The 23,731-nt window shown below is 37.2% G+C and overlaps 1 protein-coding gene and 1 pseudogene across 1 annotated transcript; one reads left to right on the forward strand and one right to left on the reverse strand.

The window, feature by feature from the left end:
• The first annotated feature begins 308 nt into the window (after positions 1 to 308).
• Positions 309 to 1,262, forward strand: LOC145801987 (large ribosomal subunit protein uL2z pseudogene; annotated as a pseudogene).
• Positions 1,263 to 4,364: 3,102 nt separating this feature from the next.
• LOC145801988 (kirola-like) lies at positions 4,365 to 8,386 on the reverse strand. Its single transcript, XM_082894037.1, has 2 exons — positions 7,806 to 8,386; positions 4,365 to 4,945 (listed from the first exon to the last, which is right to left on the reverse strand). The coding sequence occupies exons 1-2, from the start codon at positions 7,990 to 7,992 to the stop codon at positions 4,650 to 4,652; spliced, it is 483 nt and encodes a 160-aa protein (XP_082750163.1). The 5' UTR covers positions 7,993 to 8,386; the 3' UTR covers positions 4,365 to 4,649.
• Between the last annotated feature and the right edge of the window lie 15,345 nt (positions 8,387 to 23,731).

Consider the following 23,731-nt stretch of genomic DNA (forward strand, 5'->3'; position numbering starts at 1 on the left):
TGTTAAAACTACTCCACTCCACCTACTCCACCTACTCCACCTACTCCACTACACCTACTCTCCACCCACATCTCCTACATAAAGGAGACCAACCATGTACATAATATATAACAATCATCACATACAATTTATTCTCTCTCTATTTCTCTATACATTAATTCTAACAGTCTCTCTATTTCTCTTTATACATTAAATTTAACATGGTTTCAGAGCCATAAGATTTAGGCCTGTATTTCTTTCTCACCGGCGGGCAGCCGGCTGGCAACTTTGCCTTTGCTGCCCGCTGGAATTTTCTACGCATACCTTCTCACCCCCACCTCTTCTTACCTACCGCCGTCCCAAACCCTAGAGAGAGAGAGAGAGAGAGAGAGATGGGTCGTGTGATCAGAGCTCAACGTAAGGGTGCTGGGTCCGTATTCAAGTCCCACACCCACCACCGCAAGGGTCCAGCTCGGTTCCGTAGCCTCGACTTCGGCGAGCGCAACGGCTACCTGAAGGGCGTGATCACCGAGATCATCCACGACCCAGGTCGCGGTGCGCCTCTGGCTCGAGTCACGTTCTGCCACCCCTTCCGATTCAAGCACTAGAAGGAGCTCTTCGTCGCTACCGAAGGCATGTACACTGGCCAGTTCGTTTTCTGCGGAAAGAAAGCCAATCTCATGGTTGGCAATGTTCTTCCTCTCAGATCTATCCCTGAAGGTGCTGTTGTTTGCAACGTTGAACACCATGTCGGTGATCGTGGTGTCTTGGCTAGAGCTTCTGGTGATTACGCTATTGTTATCAGTCATAACCCAGATAATGGTACCTTAAGGATCAAACTCCCATCAGGAGCGAAAAAGATTGTGCCCAGTGGGTGTCGGGCCATGATTGGCCAGGTTGCCGGAGGAGGACGTACTGAAAAGCCCATGCTCAAGGCTGGTAACGCATATCACAAGTATCGTGTCAAGAGGAATAGCTGGCCCAAGGTTCGTGGTGTGGCTATGAATCCCGTGGAGCATCCCCATGGTGGTGGTAACCATCAACATATTGGTCATGCCAGCACTGTTCGCCGTGATTCACCACCTGGGCAAAAGGTTGGTCTTATTGCTGCCAGGATGAGCCAAAGAAAGAAGCGAAGAAGGAACCAGCAAAGCCCAAAGAAGAAGCTGGTGAGGAAGAGGAGGAGGCACCAGCCCCAACCTGCACTCTCTTTCACACGCAGTTCCCAAACACATCCACTACCTCACCTTTATTTTTTATTATTATAAAGCACTGCCCCTTGTTGAGCTCAGACTCATGACTCATTATTATGCTTCCCACTCTCTCCAACTTTCTTTATTATATATATATATCTCTTTTTATTATACTATATTACCCAAACACTCTCCACTTTCACATCACGCCGTCTGATCCCACTATACCCTTTATTTATTTTATTTTATCTTCCTTCTTTCACAAAAAAAAAAAAAAAAAAAAAAATCCATTCACATCCAACTCGTTTTCATTCCACAAACTTGTCATTTCTTCTTGCCGGGATCAACCCCGATCACAATTTTACACACAAAAAAAAAAAAAAAAAAACCACACATCTCCAACCACAACCCACAGCCACCACAAAAACCGGCCTTACTTTTTCGCCTATTCCGTTGTTCTCTTCTTCTTACTTTTATCTTGGGTGTCCCATGACAACCCGGTCTCAGTACTTCCTAATCCACCGAGCACGTTCATTCCCCCCTGCTCCTCCACTGCAGCATATGGCAGACCTCCAACTCGGAACATAACGGTGGCCTTCCGCTTCAGCTCCTTGTTTTCCGCTTTTAGCACACATATCTCTGCTCGCGCATCCTTATACATGCGCTGGAGTAGAGCCAGTTGGGCGTTTAACTGCTGCACCTCATTTGTCCTACTCTGAAGCCGGTGCGACAAGTTTGTGACTGTAGTCATGGTCTCCACACATGACTTCAATGTATACTGATTGGCCTCAATATCCAATTGCGCTGCCATTATTTGCTCCACAGACCGCATAGGAAAGGTCAACGGAGCAAAACCAGGGGCGCTTGGTTGAGGTTCACGGGCCACCGCACCGGTTATCTCTCTTGTGGACTCGTTGAGGTCGGGAAAGAGGGTGAGCAGACCACGGGAAGAAGAGGCCATGTTCTGGGTAGCTGAACGGGAAGAAGAGGCCATGTTTTGGGTTGCTGAGTGTTTCAGAGAAGCAACGATTTTCGACTGGTAATGTCAGAAATGGTTGGTTACAGAGTGTTTCAGAATGACAGTGTTCAGAGGTTTCAGACTGGTTTGGTTTACACAGCCTCCGCATTGGTTTATATAGACAATGACGACGCGGACGACACGACACTCTGTCGATCACGTGCCTCACCGCGTGTCCGGCACAACTTTTGATGGCTCGCCATTCGATGATTTCTGTCGGGCACGGCTTTTGATGAAGTGGGCGCGCCTTTTGAGGGCGCGCCTTTTGAGGGCTCGATATATATCTACCTGTATATCTTTTGGGCAGCCTATATACACAATCATACAGTAGCTTCTACATCGGTCCGACATGACCCCATAAACTGTCCCGACATTGATTCCGGTTAGCTTTTACATCGGTCTGGCATGACCCCATAAACTGTCCCGACATTGATTCCGGCTAGTTTTTACAACAGTCCGGCATGACCCCATAAACTGTCCCGACATTGATTTCGGTTAGCTTTTACAACGGTCTGACATGACCTCGTAAACTGTCCAGACATTATCTGCTACAACGGTCTGACACAACCATACAGTGTCCTCTACAATGATCTGACATGCCCGCACAGTGTCTTCACCAACGGTCCAACAGGACCATACAGTGTCTCCTATCCTCTTTTATTTTACGTATTAGTCTATTTTCTTATTTTGTTACTTTTTCCAAACTCAAGTTGATTTGTGTCTATCCTCCTTGAGTTTGAGGGGGACTGTTAAAACTACTCCACTCCACCTACTCCACCTACTCCACTACATCTACTATCCACCCACATCTCCTATATAAAGGAGACCAACCATGTACATAATATATAAAAATCATCACATGCAATTTATTCTCTCTCTATTTCTCTATACATTAATTCTAACAGTCTCTCTATTTCTCTTTATACATTAAATTTAACAGAACTTAAGAATGATATTTCAGCATTGGAAGCTTCATGTAGGAATCAAGCAGAGAAAACCAGACAATGGCAATCTGTAGTTAATCAATGTAGAAATGAAATTACTCATTGTCATGAATAATTAAAAAATAAAATAAACATTTTATGCATTAAAACTAACAAACACGTTTTTAAGTTTTTATTTTAAATTTTTTTAAACATTTTGTTCAAACCAAACGTTTTTACAATTTTTGTTTTTCTAAAATTAAGCAAAAAAAAAAAAAAAAAAAACCATATGTCGTGCTTAGTAGAGTTTTAGATCTATGAATTGATAATAGAGTTGTATTTTGAGTTTGTGAGTTTTGGAATTATAATTTGAATAGAGAAAATTTGTTTGGTTATAAATTTTGAAAAGGTTTTTGAATTGAGTTTTGAATTTTTGATGTGACATATGAATTGAGAAAATTTGTTTAGTTATGAGTTTTGAAAAAAAAATTCAGAACTTAATTCAAAAAGTTATAACTGATAAACCAAACGAACAAATCAAAACTCTATTGCAAATTCTATTCAAAACTCATAACCAAATTCTTTTTAACATTCAATTCAAAAAAATAATTTGTTATTTTTGTGTAAAAAAAATAAATTCTATATTTAAAAAATATCAAAACATATATATATATATATATATATATATTTTCCAAATAACAGGTGGCGATTGGCAATTGCAAAAATAAATAAATAAATAATAAAATAAAATTACATGGTTCCGGTCAACCGGCCGGACGTTCGAGGGAACGTCTGGGAGGATGACCGAATAGACACAAAATTCAAAAACTCCCATGCTTTTCAAAATGGAGAAGACGAAAGAGAGAGATATGCCAAACATGAAAGAGAAATATATTTTGAAATGTGTGGTGAAATCACATTTTCAAAATTGTATCCAAACGGAGTGTGCATATGGAGGGGTAGAATTATGATTTGAGAGTTTCACCAAACACAGCCGTAAAAGTTACCAAACGCCATCTTAAATTACCGAAACTATAGTTATCTATTGCTTTCTAATGATTGATTTTTTGTTGAAAAAAAATCCCTCATTCCAATAATGAATACAGTGTTAACTATAAAAAAACACTTTAATACACAATTAATACTTGGGATGAAATTAACAGAATATTTGGCACATTGACAAGTTGTATTTTAGCCCAAAAAGTTTGGCTACACTTTTATCATTCAAAAACTGGTGCATGGAGAATTACAGATTTCAAAACTACATATTATTTATCAGACAAGCTGAGCAAATAGTCACCATAATGGCTTCACAAACTTTATTATACATTTTACTAGTTAACCAATACTTCCATAGCATACATATATTTATATGCCCTTTGTTTGGTCAGGGATTCTCTATTTCACAAATTTTCTACTTCTCGATCTTAATTCACTCACAGTCGTCAGATCTTGTGAGAATCTTGAGATATAAGAATCTTCAGACATGATCAAATTAAACGACTGCAAATTAGTTAAGACAAGAGAACATAGTTTTTAAGACACAGAATCCTCAGCGGCTTTGTCTTGGGCCTTGAGGAGGTAAGCCTCTATATCCTTACTGACATTAGCCACAAAGTCCAGGTACATGGTTGGAGGTGGAGTATCCTCATGTTGCTTCTCATAAGCCAAAGTCAATTTTATCAAACATGCATCATCCTTGTTTGTAACTTGCAGTGTGGCCTTAAAGGTCTTGTAAACCTTCAAGACATCTCCTTCAAAGAAGTTGAAAGTAACTGACTTGTTATCCACATCAATGGCTTCAATTCTCTCCTTGCCAGATTCAGAACCCCCTATCAACGGTATACAAGAAAAGAGTGATCATTAGTGACATAATAACGGCTTAAAGTTTTTTTGGCCTTAGATTAAAAATAAGAAATTAGAGATTTTGAAAAATAAGAACCCTGACAATAAATTTTGGGTAAATTATGCAAATGATCCCTGTAGTTTACATGATGTGTCAATTTGGTTCATATTGTTTCAATTTGCTCGATTTTAACCCTTAATTTAATAGATTGTGTCATTTTAATTCAATAAATAACGGTTGTTAAGTTTGTGAACGGAAAGTCTACGCATAGTTTGAAAAACTTGAAAAAGACACTCGAAAAATTGTTCCATGTAGTTCACTATGAAATAAATTAGACACAGAGAGAGACAGTTGCAAACAAATTACCAGAACATTCAATTTGAACAGATAGAGATGGATCTAAATATTTGAGTAGTTTGGTTATTTTGTATAAACATAGCTTTATGCACATACTATTTTTGCGCGTGAATTGTTAGACAAAAAAAATTCAAATTTAGATTTATGACTGACCACCTAAATGAAATTCATCTCATAATTATACATATTTATTTTTTAAAAAATAATGATTTTTTTTTTTAAATCGAACTTGTCATCCAGTTATTTAAAAACATATACTATGCAATTATGTGATAATAATTATTTAATTAATCAAATTATTGATATTAATGATTTATACACAAACACTTGACCAAAATTGGCCTTGTAACTAATCTATTGAATCGAATTAAAATGATCTACTCCTCTCTTCCAACTAGAGAATCTAACATTTTCACAAGTTGTCCAACCTTGGTAACTTAGAAATTCTCTTAGGCCTTATTTGGGTCTTGTATTAATGGTGGTTAAAGGGCAAAAAAAATGTGTTTTTTTTTTTTTTTTTTTTTTTCCTATTTTAGGTTGTTCTTTTCACTTTGCCCATCTAAAATCAAAATACAATTTTAATGGAATTTTCATAAGTATTGATTGCTCATATGTAATGTGGACTTCCACTATACTAATCCCAACAAATCTAAATAATTGTGACCCATACGAGGTTCCCTAATTTTATGTTTACTCTCTGCGGTATTCGTTAACCCTCAAGTCTAGTGCTTGAATCTAGTTTTTCCTTTTCCTCTTTTTTTCTTTTATTATTTTAAAAGTATATATATATATATATATCGAGTGCTTGAATTTAGTTTTTCCTTTTCCCCTTTTTTTTTTTCTTTTTTTTTTTTTAAAGTATATATATATATATAGTGTTCACCATTACCTATCACCAAATAATCATATTGTTCGGCAAAGAACATGGCATCATTTTTAAATTTTTGTCATGATTCAACTTTTACTTTTAGCAGTATAAATAAATTCGGATATGCAAAATTTTCACAACAAAGTGGCATAGCATTTTTGTCACATGTCCTTTTTAGATTTATACACCATAGATTTGGCTATATATATCTATCCCTTCTAATTGTCTTTCTCATTGGTTCTGGAGTGATTTTTATTCTATTTGGTTATTTTCAGTTCTTAGATTTTTAGTAAGAATTTGTAATATATATATATATATATATAAATATAAAATAAACTACCCCATTGTAGTCTATTGTTTTTGGAGGTAGTATTTTGTGAGTGATTATTCAGTACTCCCGGAGTATGGACACGTGGTACTCCGTAATGTTTTGATTGGTGGAGAGACACAAGGGCCCACGATTTATGTTGGAGATGGGGGGACAACATGGGGCTAACTAATTGGTGATTGGTTTGGAATATGGACACGTGGTGCTCCGGGAGTATTGAATAATTTCCCGTATTTTGTAGTCTAACAATAAATAACTAATTTTGGCCAAGAAAAAAAGCATTGTCGAAAAGTTCTAAGAAATAAACTAATTAAAACAAACAGGAAGGGGAATTTAAGATAAATAAAACTAAATAACGTCTAAACTGTGAAAAGCCACACAATCCTAGGATCACCAATCACTACAAGTTTTAGGAATCAAGCTTTTTTTTGTTTATAGAAGTAAAAATTTTGTTTAAAAAAATATTAAAAGATCAATTTCAATGGTTACGTGAGTCGTCATAAGAAGGTCATCTTGAAAAGTTAGAAAATGATTTTCAACAATAAAATTTTTAAAATATTACTAATAAATGTATCATTTAGGAAAAAACAATTCATGCCAAAAGTTTGATTTATTAGATGAAAATTTTTGTTCTAAAAATTCATGCCGAGAGGTTTACTTTTTGAAATAAAAATTTTGGTAAAGAATAATAATTCATTACTAAATCTTTAATTTGTAATAAAAAAAAACTGTCACAATGGCATTTTTAACAATTAAGATATTTCAACTCTAAAAAATATTTGTCTACAATTTTGTCTATAAAATTTTAAATTTTTGTAGTATCACTTTTTTTTTTTTTTTTTTTTTATCTCCTTTCAACTTCAGCAATTTGATCTCTACACTTTACGTCTGGTTTCAATTTAGTTCTTTCATTTAAATTAGATGTTAAATTTAACAAGTATCAGTCTTTCGAAGTGTACAAGTGAAAATAATTCAAACTAATTTGGAGGAAGGACCAAATTGATATTGAACTTAAAATGTACAGATCAAATTATTCAAATGAAAATAATAGGAACCAAAATAAAATTTGAGTCAAACTACAAGAATGAAAAGTGTAATTTATCCCTTTTTTTTGGGCATACCTGTTGAAACCATCTTACTTTCAAAAATTGTTACATAGTAGTAGTATTTTGTGCTTTGTTTTGTTATTATATCATCTCTATTTTTGAGACTACCCAATACATAATATTTATTACTGAGCAAACACACAATCAGCATAGTATTTTAAAAAGATTGAATAATTACTAATCTAACCTGGTACATAGTTCCAAACCTTGACAGAGCCTATAGTAGCCCAGTCACCTTCAAGAACTTGAACACTCTTTATTTTTTCAGGGCAGATCTTTGGGAAGAGGTAGGATTTAGAGGTAAAGATCTCAAAAAACTTATCAGCTTTGCACTTGACCTCTGTTTGTCCCTCCAACTTAAAAATTTTAGCCATATTTCAATGCTATATCCGCTGCTAAAAAAAATTACTCAGAAAAGGGTAAGGGCTAGATGTGAAAACTAATACTGTAGTCTGAACTTTATATAGAAGAGTAGTGAACAAAAAGCTTTATGGGGATCAAATGGTGTTGATAAGAACAAAATATAGTTGTTTCGGGGCCCATCACTACTCGCCCACGATCCTTTTTTCAGATAAACTTGGTCCCTATACGAACATAAAAAAATACCATATTTGTTGATGAAGAAATCTAACAAAGAAAATGACCAGATCCGCTACACGATCATTATCTACAAGATAAAGCTCCCTTAGCCATTAAACGGTATGGGGTCCTCCGACGCCCAAGTCAGTCCTCCAATATTATCAAAATATTTATTAATGGAGAAATACATAAAGAGAAATTGCGTACCTCAACCCATAGTGGTGTCGCCTATTTATAATGTCCAGTGACTTATCTAGCAAGTAGTTTGAATATTCCAGAAGTCATATCCTAAACAATCTCCAATTGTTTAGGACTCTTATATCAATAATATTTCATCTCCTTATGAGTTTTGCATAATATAAAACACTAATTCAATATTTGATGAGGATTTGACAACTATCATACACGTGGCAGTGCCAGGACCCACATAATTCCGGTGGTTGTTTTTATCCTCTCTCAATTGCCCCCAAACTTTCATTCTTTTTGAGCCCAATAAAAGAGTAGAATCTTTCTATTATTATTTTGATAAAAATAACCGTATAATGTTGCCTAGCTAGAATGATATCTGGATACTAGAGCTTATTCTAATAATGCCTAATCTTGCTAAAACTTATTCCAAAAATGCCTAACCTTGCTACAACTTATTCCAAGAATTTCTAACTTCGTTAGGACTTATTCTAAAAATGTCTAGCCTTGCTAGAACTTATTCAAAAAATGCCTAGCCTTACTAAGAACTAGCTGGACAAACCACCAACTTGCTTCTTGCCAAGGAAAATCCACTCAGTAAGGAATCATAGAGTTGAACCAACTACTAACTACGTTCTTTAAGAGCAAAATCCGCTCAACAAGGAATCCCAAAGTTGGACAAACCACCAACTTCCTTCTTGGCAAGAAAAAATTCGCCAAGGAAGGAATCTCAGAGTTGGACAAACCACCAACTTGCTTCTTAGCGAACAAAATCCACTCGGCAAGGAATCACAAAGTTGGACAATCATCAACTACCTTTTTGGCAAGCAAAATCCACTCGGCAAAGAATCCTAAGTTGATCAAAATCATCAACTTATATATTAGCAAGCAAAATCCGCTCGGCAAGTAATTCCTAAGTTGATCAAAACCTTTAACTTATATCTTGCTGAGCAAAATTGGCTCAGCAAGGAATTCCTAAGTTGATCAAAACCATCCACTTACCTCTTACCGAGCAAAACCAACTCGGCAAGGAATTCCTAAGTTGATCAAAGCCATATTAATTTACCTCTTGCTGAGCAAAATCTACCCGACAAGGAATTCCTAAGTTGATCAAAACCATCAACTTACCTCTTGCTGAGCAAAATTTGCTCAACAAGGAATTCCTAAGTTGGTCAAAACCACCAACTTACATCTTGTCAAGCAAAATAAACTTGGTAAGGAATTCCTAAGTTGATCAATACCATTATCTTACATCTTATTGATCAAAATCAGCTCAGCAAGAAATTTCTAAGTTGATCAAAACCATCAACTTACCTTTTGCCGAACAAAATCCACTTGGAAAGAAATTCCTAAGTTGATCAATATCGTCAACTTACCTCTAACTGAGCAAGATCTGCTCGGCAATGAATTCCTAAGTTAATCAAAATCATCAACTTACCTGTTGTCGAGCAAAATCCACTCAGTAAGGAATTTCTAAGTTGATCAAAACCATCAACTTACTTCTTACCGAGCAAAATTCGCTTGACAAAGAATCCTAAAATTGAACAAAACCTTCAACTTCTTTCTTGTCGAGCAAAATCAGCTCGATAAGGAATTCCTAACTTGATCAATAGCTTATCTCTTGTTGATCAAAATCCGCTTAGGAAGGAATTCCAAAGTTGATCAAAACCATCAACTTACCTCTTGCCAAATAAAATCCGCTCGGTAAAGAATCCAAAATTTGAGAAAAACCCTAAACTTCCTTCTTGGCGAGCAAAATCAGCTGGGCAAAGAATCTCAAAGTTGAACAAATCCCTCAACTTAGTCCTCGGAGTAAAATCAGCTCGACAAGGAGATAAAATTTTTAACCAAGGGGTAGCGCAATTCATCTTGCCCCCGTGATCCGTAAAGCGTAGACTTCATCTCAATATATTATTCAGACATATTCTAGCTCATCTCATCTACTCCTTTGCCTCCAAATTTTTGGTGTAACCAAGTCACGACAGTTTTTCAAACCATATAACCAAGTTCGGATGCATACGGATTTAACTTCGTTCAACGATTAAACCGAGCTATAGAATGGTCCACCAAGCTACATGAGTTGACCGAGCTATCTCATAAGAAAACATTGTCAAGTTTGTAGACTGGACTGGCTCTTAATTGCTTTGGGAGGCTGTGTATGTAACTTTGTCGCAAAGTTGCCAACAACCAACTGGGCTAAAGTTTTATTATTGGAATTTCAGTCGGGCTAGATTTAACCACAACATACTATAGTAAGGAGGAGAAGCTAATAATGGCGCACCAACACCTCTAAAAACAAGATAATCATGACTTGGTTATCTGGAATGCAACGATTATATGCCCGGTAGTTGAAATTATTTTATAGCAGTCTTTCATTGCCCTTAAGTTCACAACAATTTGATGCATCGTCCCTTAGTGTGGCAGCGACAAACTCCTTGCCCAAAACAAGCTTCAGCTATCCTTTGCATGCTTGGTGAATAAACTATTTGTGCACCCTCATAATCATTTTTGCTTGGGGCATTTTTTGTTCTTGCTTGGATTACGACTAAAGACCAAATGATTAATCTACAGAATTGTCGAGCTTTCTCTTTGCCCTGTCTTCATCTAGTTGTTTGGTGTGAATTCATTGCTCATCAGTGGCGTTGAGGCTACCCAGTATCGTCGTTGTGCAGTCAAGTTTTGCATGGTCGGTTGTTCAGTCCTTTAGATCAGTTCCGAAAATATGTCAAGCTTGAAACCATAGTTCTATGGGTTGAGGGACGTTGTTCTATTTTGCCCAGCAATTCTATTTTGTCGAGCAATAAAAATACCATTCAACATGAATAGCCAAGCTACATGTGAATAAGATCGTGCAAAGTGTTGTGTTGCCAAACTACCATTGACTATTATTGTAAAATTATAGAAACTCTAATAGTGCTGTTACAATATCTAAGAGAGAGAGAGAGAGAGAGAGAGAGAGAGAGAGAGAGTATTATATTATGTATATATTCAATATTGTGTAAAATAATAATATAACAATATATACAAGACTCCTTTATATAGGAGGAAAGAAACCTAAGTATGATAATGAATATAATATGATATGTATGATAGACAGAATATATAATCATTATATTTAACCCTCTCCATCAAACTCAAATAGGGATACCAACTTGAGTTTGGAGAGAGAACCTAAAATATAAAATAAAACTAAAAAAATAAATTAAAAAGCAAATAGATTGCAAATTCTAAATAGAAGCGCAAGAGCGCTAGAGATAAATCAAAGGTCAGAGCTAATGTCGAGAGACAATTTATGGTTTTGTCGGATAGTTGTAGAATAAGAACGGGTGTTGAACCAACAAAACGTGGCACACACGTAACACATAGTGCTAAATGGTGATGGCAATAGATGAACCATGTGTACCAGAAGGCGGCTTGGAAAGGAACCATGTTCGCCAAGAGGTGGCTTGAAAAGGAGCAAAATGCACCAAGGGGGCAGTTTAGAGAGTGCGCCAAGGAAGACGGCTTAGGGAATTCTCCAAGGGGGTGGCCTAGGGAGTGCGCCAAAGAGGCAGCTTAAGGAGTGTGCCAAGGGGACGGCTTGGGTAGCTTGCATAGTATATAACCATTCTCACCATGATAGAAGTATAATACCGCCCTCAAACTCAAATAAGTTTGACAACAGAAACTTATTTGAGGTTGAAATAGAGGAACAGACAAAGTGGGGCAATAACAAAAAAAATAAAAAAAAATAATAATAATAAAGGATTGCGAGTAAAGTATATATATATATATATAATAGAGATATTTGAGATATGAATAAACTAGCGGATAAAGGAAGAGATCACCATGAAGCAACACTGAAAGGAAAATATGGCAATGGAATATGCTGAGGTCCGGCAGACAGCCAAGGTAAGATTGCCTCTTGTCAAGAAAAGCAAAGAACACCAAGAACTTCATCTATAGCTCTAATATCATGTTACAATATTTAATAGCGAGAGAACATTATATTACATATATATATATATATATACATATATATTTAATATTGTGTAGAATAATGATGTAACAATATATACAAAATTCTTTTATATAAAAGAAAAAAAACCTAAATATAATAATTATATATTTTATTTTAAAAGAAAAAAAACCTAAATATTATGGTGCCGTTTGGTAACACTTACGTTTTCAGTTTTCTGTTTATATTTACAAAAATTTTAAAAACTCAAATAAAAACTTGTTTGGTAAAATTTTTGATTTATAAATCAGTGGTCTCAGTTTATAAATTTGGCAAAAAAATGAAAATACAAAAAATGTGTTTCCATTTTGAGTTTTCATTTTTTTTTTTTTTTTTTACCACCCAACACTAGTCACCACATGCCGCCATTTTCCACCACCGTCTTCCGCCGCCGCCGCCGCCACCACCACTACCACCACCACCACCACCACCACCACCCACTTGCCATCCACCCGCCACCACTCACCACTCGCTACTACCATCCACCGCCCGCCACCACCACCTACTTGCCACCACCACCATCCACCACCTGCCACCACCAGCCACCCACCACCACCACCAGCCACCTGCCACTCACCCGCCACCACCACCACCACCATCACCCACCACCCACCCGCCACCCACTTGCCACCACCACCCGCCACCCACTCGTTACCACCTACCACCCGCCACCGTCACCTACCCACCCACCCACCCACCCACCACCACCACCACCACCCGCCACCGTCACCCACCCACCCGCCATCACCACCCGTCACCACCCACCACCACCCGCCATCCGCCACCCACCTGCCACCACCATCCACCACCCGCCACCATCACTACCACCACCCACTCATTACCACCCGCCACTGTCAGCCACCCACCCACCACCACCCGCCATCCGCCACCCACCTGCCACCGCCACCCACCTGCCACCACCACCCACTCGCTATCACCCACCACCCGCCACCATCACCCATCCACTCACCACCACCACTTGCTACCTACCCGCCACCACCACCACCACCCACCTGCCACCATCACCCACCACCACCCACTCGCTACCACCCGCCACCATCACCCACCCACCCACCCATCCACCCACTCGCTACCACCCGCCACCACCACCCACCCACCCACCCACCCACCACCACCCACCGTCACCACTTTCCACCACCGTCTTCCGTCGCCACTTGTCACCACTTGCCATTTCTCGCTCTTTTTTATATTTTAAATTTTTTTTAAACATTTTGTCAATTACCAAACGCGTTTGTAGTTTATGTTTTTCTAAAAATAAACAAAAAATAAACAAAAACCAGTTTATAAAATTTTTGTAAATATAAACTAAAAACGTAAACGTTACCAAACACACCTGCATAGCATGTTTATTTTCCAGCCTTTCAATGCTCTGACATCATTGCACAAATATTAAGCCCACTAAAACAGATAGTGAAAACTAATGTATTGTTTGGGAAGTGCCAGATTAGTATGCTTTTGAATTTTTATAAAATATTTATATATATATATATATATATGAAATGTGGGGTGAGTTTGAAATGATGTGATAGAGAGGTGATGTAACCTAAATAAGATGATTGTTAAATAAGATAATGTGCTAAAATAGCATGCATTATTTTAGCACATGCCAAACAAACACTAACTTTCAAGATGACCCACAAAATTACAATTATCTCTTCTAGTCACATGATTACAAAGCCTTCGTTTAGAATGTGGGTTGGTTTTTTAGCTTTTTAACTTTTTAACTATTTTAACTTGGGGCTAAAAAGTCTCGTTTTGGATAGACTTTTTAATTTTTTTGACTTTTATAAGCAAAAAAAATGAAATGATTATAGTTTGGATGTGAAATTTTATCTTATTAAACTAAAAAATCTATTTTATCTTTTTATGATTAAAATAACCCCAACCCAACCCAAACTTTCATGGCAAACAAACCCAAAAGAATATTTCAAGATGGCCATAGCGGGCCCAAAAAACACAATACGGAACATATAATTTTCAAAGTCTTTCCCTGCACAATTTGATGGTGAATATAAAGTAAAAAAAAATGGAGAACCTATCTTTAATGTCCATGCATCACATATTGATATTTTTTTACGATGGATTAAGTCGTAGTCTAGACTGTCTCAATTGTACAGATATAAAAAAAAAATATCGTATTTGTTGATGAAGAAATCTAACAGAAAAAAGATGACCAGAATTGTCACACGATTGCCATCTACAAGATAAAACTCCCCTAACCGTTAATCTTCCAATATTAATAAAATATTTAATTAACAAATTCATAAAGAGAAATCGCGTATCTCAACTCATGCAATATAGCCTATTTATAATATTTAGTAACTTGCCTAGTAAGTAATTTAAATATTTCAGAAGTCCTATTCTAAATAATTTTCAATTATTTAGGACTCCTATATCGATCATATTTTATCCCTTGATGAGTTTTGCATAAGATAAAATATTAATACAATATTTGATGATGATTTGATAGCAGCTATAAATGTGATAATCCATAATTATGTCACGTGACAATATCGGTTTAAATTTTATTTTACTTTTTTTTTTTTTTAATATATCAAAGTTCCGAATCCCATACACTTACAAACATGTATGATCATATCTTGACTTTCTTATATTTGAATATTTTCACCGCATTACGTGACTTGGATTGCATTGGGATAAAGACAAACAATGTTGGGCACGAAGACAACTACTTGCACATGTCTTGATTTAGGTATGTTAAGACCTTCCATTGTTTTGTTGTCATTTTATTTATTCATTTATTTTAATCTGTGAAAAAAAGAATTTTTATTGATGGACGAAAAACAATTCATCCAAAATATCAATAAAAGAAGAGCAAGGGGAAAAATACTACTTGTTACTTGCTAAGTAACGACTTAAATCTAAGGGTTGCTTTGAAAATTGATTTTTTGAGTGATTTGTTTAATTTATTTTTTAATTAAAAAAGTGTAAAAAAATAAGAAAAATAATAATAATTATTATTATTATTATTTTTTATAGTGATATTTAGGCCTTTTGATTAAAATAGCGAGTTGTCAAAATAGGCCTAAGTGAATAAATTAAGGGTCCAGCTTGTCTCCAGCTGGAAATCAAGATTAGACCCTCCAATCCCCTCCGTGGGTTCACATTTGGATTTCGTGTCGCTGATCTGAACCGTTGATATTTTAGAGTTCGTTGAGTACATTATCTCTGTAAAAAATCAAGTCAATCAGATAACAAAAATTATGTGGTCGAATCAATTTTGTATAAAAAAAATGGACGGTAAAAAAATAAACAATTCATATAAAACTGATTCGAACACGTAGTTGTCGTTATCTAATCAACTTGATTTTGCACATGGATGATGTGCTCAACGAATCTTAAAATATAAACGGTTCGAATTATAGAAGTGAAGCCCAAAAGTGGGCTCACAGAGTGGACTAGAAGGGCTAGTCTTATCTCCAACTGGAGACAAGCTAGACTCATAAATTAATGTCGAGGCCTTGTCTAGGAAGGACTAAAATGACTAAATAAGTATAAAATGACAAAGTAGGTTACTTTAACTAGTAAGACAAAATGTCATATCAAAATTATAATCATTTTACTTTTTCTGTCATAATCATCACGATTCACATCCAAACTAAAAAAGAAACTGAAAGTTCTTCCCAAACAAAACTAATTTAGTAAGGATACATTAGTCCAAAAAAAAAAAAAAAGAAGACTAAAGTTATGTTTGGTTTTGGCTTTTTGGACAAAAAAGCACAAAAGGCAAAATTGACTACATAGTCAATAAGACAAAATGTCACATCCAAACCATAATCATTACACTTTTTCTCTCACAAAAGTCAAAAAAATCAAAAACAAAAATCAAACTAGACTGAAAAAACTAGACTAAAATAATCAAAAAATCAGATTATTTTCGCTCTTCCCAAAAGAAAACTAAATTAACTCTTTCCAAACAAAGACCGATTATTTTTCTTGTTCAATCCATAGAAGGGAAAATAGTCCCAAAAGCTGCATCATGCAGCAATAAGATTTGAATTGAAGTGTTGGTAAGGGAATACTTTATTGATAATATTTAGGGGGAAAAATATTCTCCGATTGTGGATTGTAAGGACTGATTACATGTTCAACTCTGATGATTGAGAGCTTTTGATGCAGATAGGGTAGCATTGGCTTATTTAGCCAAGTTGGACCCAAGAAGGTTAGGAAATTTCTATTGATTTTTAAATTATTAGTTAAATATGATAGTTTTATTTTAGTATAAGAAAAAATTTAAATTATTTAATTTTTATATATTGTGTTTTCTTATGTTATGCTTTTCTTATTCTAGATTAGCAGAAAATAATCTATTCCGTAGTTATCTAGCTTCCCTTACAAATTTTAGGTTAATATATATCACATTGCAAACTTTAGGGTTATTTAGTTTAGAGTTATAGGCCCTATAGCCACACATGTCCCTCCAGTCCATACCCAAGTTGAATTCGAGAGAAACCCTCCTTAGGGCTCGCTTTCCTTAATTCTAAATCTCTGAATTAGAAGGTGCTATTCAAGTTCGTGAGATTTATTATGAGTTCTATATCAATAATTTGAACTATTTGATTGGTTAGTCTTTTGACTATCAAATCTCTCCTAAGGGGAGGTTTTGAGTTCCACTCCTAGGAGTGGAATGGGAAAACAAGATTTTCTTACAAGATGTATAGGTGTGAGTTTTATCTCTTCAAATATGCTAATCTAGCAGCTAATCACTAACTTTCACAGATTAAAAATAATAATAACAATAATAATTTAAATTATTTATTTTTATAAATTCCTTTGTGTATATTATCCACACACAAAAATTGGATCGATCTAATAACCATAACTTATTCAATTTGTCGCATTAGGCATGCGAAAAAAAAGAAAAAAAGAAATATCGATCTAATTTTTATTTTTATAAATAATATGCACAAAAAATTATACAAAATAAACAATTTATATCATTAAAACCGGACCTTTAGTGAACCTTACGATCTCAAAAAATACTAAATAGAAAACTATATTTTCTCTTCATCATCGAAATTCGTCTTTCAGTTGCAGTGTGGTGTGGTGCTTTCAAAAGGCTCAGGCTTTTAAGGCTGAAATAAATAGATTCGAAACAATTAGAAAACATGCTAATTTCTCTCCCGTCCGTAATCGGAATGAAGAGTATTGTTAGATCTGTGGGGGTCTACTACAGATCCCGTTTCGATAATCTGAACCGTTTCATATGTAGAACTCGTTGAGTACTATATTTCTATAAAAAAATCACGTTGATCAGACATTGATAGTTACGGATCAAATCAGTTTTATATTAAACAATAAACGGCGAAAAAATAAACGGCTAACAGAAATCTTATATGATGAAATAACTATTAATATCTGATCAATGTGATTTTTTATAGGCATATACCTAGTACTCGATGAGTTCTAGATATTGAACGATTTGAATTATCGAAACGCGACCTGTGGTGGACTCTCATAAACTCAACAATACTCTTCAGTCGACTGGAGGAAAGCCCAGCCCAGCCCATTAGAATACTCAAGAAGAAACATGGAAGAGTGGCAATATGCTATTGGGTGATAGTCCTCTTACAGGATCAAATCATCAATAGAAATATTTGAATTTCAATCTCATCAACCAATCCCAAAGGATTACCCTGGTGATTATTAAGACTTGAATCTTGGAAGTTTAAAACTTGCTAAGGGTTGCTTTGGGAAGTCCGTTGGTTTTTTAATTTTTTAATTTTGTTAGTTATTTTAATTTGGAATTAAAAAATTTGATTTAGAAAAAATTTGACTTTTTTAATTTTTTTGTGAGAAAAAGAATATAATGATTATGAATTAAATGTGATGTTTTATTTTATTAAATTAAAAAATTTATTTTATTTTTTATGACTATTTTAGCTAAAAAAGTCTCAAAACCAACCTCCGAAAGGGAGGTTAAGTAGAAACAATTCTCATAAGGGAAACCATACCCAATCCTTTAATTGGACTACTACGACGTCCCACATTGAGGAGATAGAAAGGCAACTTTTTTTTTTTGATCGGCAAAGATAAATCTTTATTGATGAAACATACAAAGAGCAATATTACATCAATAAAGAGGAGCTTGGTGCTAAAAAGCACCAAGCGCCAGCTGGTGAGGAACCAACAAGAGAGAACAAGAAAAGAAGCAAGTTAACAGAAAGACTAAACTAAAAGGAACAAACACAGAGCTGCAGCCTTCGATCTGCATCCTTCACAGTCCAACCCAAACCAGATTCAAGGTGAATTAGCCCCCAGGAACACACTCTACTGCACAGACCAAGAACATACTCCACTGCACAGACCACCCTCCTGTATACAGATCAAGAAATCAGTCCTCTGTACATACTGCTGAATCTCCTCTGGATCATCCTCCCCTGTTGATTCTGAGAGCATACCATGACCTGTTTGAATGAAGGCAGAGATCAGACCAAATGCCCAGCAGATAAAATCAGACTACACCTCTTGCCATCAGCAGACTATGCTAAACTGAGCAGAAACCAGACCATCCCAAGACAGACGCATCCCAGCACATCAAGTTCATCACAACACTGCTACAGGAACAAAACTACTTACAGCAGTCCCATTTAGCTCATACTATACCAGCTTAAATCCAACAGGTCAGAGGCCTCCTGAACACATAGCCATCTCCTCACTTAACAACTCATACACAGCACTTATGCAACACCATCACTTAACTACACACCATACAGACTTGACTCAGATTGTATATAATGTCATGCACCGAATAATTAACCCCCTTTAAAGCTGAGGAAGTCCACAACGCTACTCTCACCTTTATTAGCTCTGCCAAAGCAGTCCAATCCGGTTGCACCTTGTTAAATACACAGTCGTTTCTGCTTCTCCACACTGACCACATTACTGCTACCGGCAGTGTTTTCCAAACTATTAGCATCTTCTTCTTCATTTTTATCTCTGGCCATGACAGCAATAAACCCTCCACTGATCCAGGGCTAACCCATTTGTAGTTCCACCAGTTCACCAAGTTGGCCCACAATTTCCAAGTGAAATGGCAGTGAATAAACACATGATTAACAGTCTCCACCTCAGATTTACAAAACACACAGAGAGAAGAAGCATTTGGGCTCAACACTCCAACTTTTTGCAACAATTCATAACACTTTACCCTTCCTCTCCACGCTAACCAACTCAAGAATTGAGCTTTAGGAGGGGCTAAATTGATCCAAATACACCTAGTTACTGCAATATCTACCCCTTGACTTGCTTCCATCCACTTCCACACTGATGCCACGGTGAACTCTTCAGACGGGTGAGCTACCCAGGAACAAGAATCTACCATCTCTTCATTGATCCTAGGCGCATTTTGCAGGAAATCATTTAGTTTCTGCACTTCCTCCTCTTCCCATGCTAGGAGGGGACGTCTGAAGACCAGGTTCCAATCTGAGTCTGACACTCTTCTATGAACAAAATCTACCAGCTTTCCATCTTTCTCAACTGATAATGCGAATAATCTGGGAAAAGACACACTCAGATTTTGATTATGGTACCACTTATCAAACCAAAAATGTATCCTTCTGCCGTTTCCAACAGCTAGCCTAAAATTTTGCCAAAAAAATTCCCGCAGAGCAATGTTAACTTCAGCCACTGATATTATGCCTCTCCACGTATACGACAGTCCCACTGAACTAATAAATAAGGGGCACCACCTGCCACCCACACCACCATACTTACTACAAATCACTTTTTTCCACAAGGTTGCCTCCTCATTTCCATACCTCCACCACCATTTAACTAACAGACACTCATTAACCTGGCCTAGGTTTCTTACCCCTAGCCCACCCTTGTTTTTGTTTACACATATCTCTTTCCAGCTAATTAGGTGCAGTTTCCTCCTAGTTTCCGACCCTCCCCAAAGAAAGTTAGCTTGAATTTTGTGGAGTACTTTTGCAATGCCCACCGGCAACTTGAAGATGGATAAGAAATAAACTGGCAAGCTTGACAAAACGGACTTGATCAACGTTAATCTCCCAGCGAACGATAGATACCTCCTCTTCCAAGCAGCTAACTTGCTCTTAAACTTGTCTATTACAGGTTTCCAAGCAGCCTTTCTCCTTGGGTTTGTTCCTAATGGCAACCCCAGATAACTCATTGGCAACTTTTGACTTAGGCAATTTAGTTTCTTTGCGAAGACCTGGACAATATCATCCTGAAACGCCTACCCCACACACCTTGCTTTTGTGGAAATTTATTTTGAGCCCAGACATCACCTCAAAGCACCTTAGAATTCTTTTCACGACTACAACTTCCTCCCACTCAGCTTCACAAAAAATGATGGTGTCATCGGCAAACTGCAGATGCGTAATTTTCAACTCAGTTGGGCCTGCAGACACTCCTCTTATCAATCCCACTTCCTTAGCTCTTTCTAAAAGAATGTTCAAACCCTCCGCTACAATATTGAAAAGGAACGGAGAAAGCGGATCTCCTTGCCTAAGGCCTTTCATGGGGGAGAACTCAGAAGTAGGTGACCCATTAACTAGCACTGGAATTCGAGCTGTGGATATGCAGGTCTTTATCCACCCCACCCATTTCTCTCCAAACCCGAAATTTTTCATCATCGAGTACAAGAACTCCCAATTTACAGAGTCATATGCTTTTTCAAAATCCAACTTTAGGATTAGCCCTTTCTTCTTCGACCTTTTCCACCAATCCACCACTTCATTGGCAATCAGAACCCCATCTATAATATGTCTACCTCTCAAAAAGGCAGTTTGCACTTCACTAATAATGTTGGGCATCACTCTCCTAAGCCTTTTTGACAAGATTTTAGCGACAATTTTGTATATGGAGCTAATCAAACTTATGGGCCTATAATCTCCCAACCCCACAGGGTTTTCCTTCTTAGGAATCAAAGTAATGAATGAGCTATTTATTCCTTTGGCTAGCTTCCCGTTAGCATGAAACTCCTTCATCAATTGCACAAACTCACCTTTCATGATGTTCCAACACTTTTGAATACATTGTAGATTAAAGCCATCTGGCCCCGGCGCTTTATTCCCATCACAACCTTTTATTGCTTCCCAGATTTCATCTTCCAAAAATTCTGCCTCTAATAGCTCAGCTGAGTCAGTTGAATTGATTGAGGCAAAAAAACCTGACAGCTTTGGTCTATTCTTCCATTCCTCATTGAAAAGGAGCTTGAAATGCCTTACCACTGCCCGTTTAATCATCCCAGGCTCATCCTGAATCACCCCATTCACATTAACTGAGTCTAGCAAGTTTTTCCTCTGCCTTTTGGTTGCCATTAAGTGGAAAAATCTGGTATTTCTATCCCCGTTTTCAGCCCATACCCTTCTAGATTTTTGAAGCCACAGCCAATCTTTCTTCTTGCCAAGATCCCAAACTAATTTCCTAACCTCTACCCTTCTTCTTAACTCAGCATCCAGTAAATTCCTTTCTTCAGCTATCAGATCCCACTCGTGCAGTTCCTCCTCAGCTTTTTTCAGATTCTCCTCAATGTTGCCAAAGACTTCACTATTCCACCTCTTCAGATGGACTTTCAGATGACCCAGCTTTTTCAAAAATCTGAAACTAGCCCAACCACTTACCTGGTGTCCTTCCCAACAGTTCTTCACTTCTACTTTGAATTTGGGATGCAAACACCATGCATTTATAAATCGAAACGGTTTTGGGCCCCAATCCCTCTCATCCTCCATAAGAAGTATGGGACAGTGATCAGAGATACACCTAGGCAGTCCCCATTGTTTAAACTTGAACTCTTCCAGCCACCTGGGGTCGATTAAGAATCTATCTATTCTACTCCATCTATTCCCATCCATCGCATTACACCAAGTATACTGCCTACCTAGCATTTGCATATCTACCAGCTCCAATTTATCAATAAAATCATTAAAATCCTTCATCCCTCTTTCCCTTCTAGAGCACCCTTTCCTTTCACTCCTAAATCTGATTTCATTGAAGTCACCTCCTATGCACCAAGGGCTTAGGTAGGACTGATTCAGTGTTGTTAGAGCCTCCCAAAGTTTCCTTCTTTTGATTACATCATTAGGTGCATACACATTAATAATAGTACAATTAAAAGTATGATGGGCCGTACCTGCTAAGATCACAAAGCTCCTAGCACTACAGCACTCCTTGAGTTCAAAAATCTGTGGATTCCACAAGCATAGCAACCCACCTGCACTTCCATCTGCACCCACCTCCATGTACTCCAGCTCCTCCCACGGCCATAAGGACTTCGCAAAATTTTCATCTACTGAGCTTCTCTTAGTTTCCTGAATCAGCAGGACGTCTACCTTCCTCACCCGAACTATACTCTTTATTTTTGATCTCTTCTCGGGTCTTCGCAAACCCCTAATGTTCCATGATAATAAAATCATATAGAAATTACACATCTCCTGTAAAGCTCCACCTTTTAGTCCTTCCAGGCTTACGGCACTACAGCTTTCCCTTTCACTCTCTCCTTGTCCTTCGCTTCAAGTTCAGCCAACTTGCCCATTACCTCAGTCTCCTTTCCTTCAAACTCCAATCCCAGAATTTTCCCAACTTCCATGGTAGCTTGGGCTTCACTTAATAATTTGTTTCTCCTCCTGGTGTTGAGACTTTGCTCTACTGACAACGATATAGCAGCTGCAGCTGCTCTGAAGATAGCTCCTTTCTTGAAACACTTGCTGCGCATCGCTTCTTTGTGCTTGTTCTGTTTTTTATTCGGTTTTGACCTATTACGCAGATTAGCACCCTCCAGATTACTTCTATCTACCATTACGTGGGTGGGCTTACCTTTCCTTGATGGGTTAGCTTTGACTGGTGCTCTTAGCTTATCTCCTTGTTGATCACTGGATCTAAGCTGAGTTTGGGCTACACAATCACTAAGATTTGAATAAACCATGGTGGGCCTATTCTTCTGGACCCCAACCTGCAGCCCATCCAGCACCACCTCTATATTTAGTTTAGGCCTTGAGCCCTCTGGCCCACTGAGGCTTCTGATGAACCCAGGGGTACAAACATGGCCTTCCATAATTTGAATTTCATTTCTTGGAGTTGCCGTGCTCACCGACCTATCCTCCAGACTACCTCCTCTGACTTTTTGATTTCCCATGCCGTCCTCTGTTTCCTTTACGGCTGAGACAGATAGGCACTCATTACCTTCAACTCTTTCCCCTGCATCGCAGTCCACCATAGCCTGTTCCTCCTTCCTTCTGTGTTCATCTTCATGTTCTTCCTTGTCTGCCTCACCATTGTTCGACAATTGATCCACTTCATCCTGAGCCATAGGACCAGTGACCTCATTTTCCAAGTAAGAACTA

Source organism: Camellia sinensis, chromosome 11 (assembly GCF_055761805.1).
Source record: "Camellia sinensis isolate YWXY chromosome 11, ASM5576180v1, whole genome shotgun sequence".
Taxonomy (NCBI): domain Eukaryota; kingdom Viridiplantae; phylum Streptophyta; class Magnoliopsida; order Ericales; family Theaceae; genus Camellia; species Camellia sinensis.

Coding starts and splice junctions, on each gene's coding strand:
- LOC145801988 (XM_082894037.1), bottom strand. CDS start 7,992: ATGGCTAAAATTTTTAAGTTGGAGGGACAAACAGAGGTCAAGTGCAAA. Junction 4,946..7,805: donor GGTTTGGAACTATGTACCAG/GTTAGATTAGTA, acceptor TACCGTTGATAG/GGGGTTCTGAATCTGGCAAG.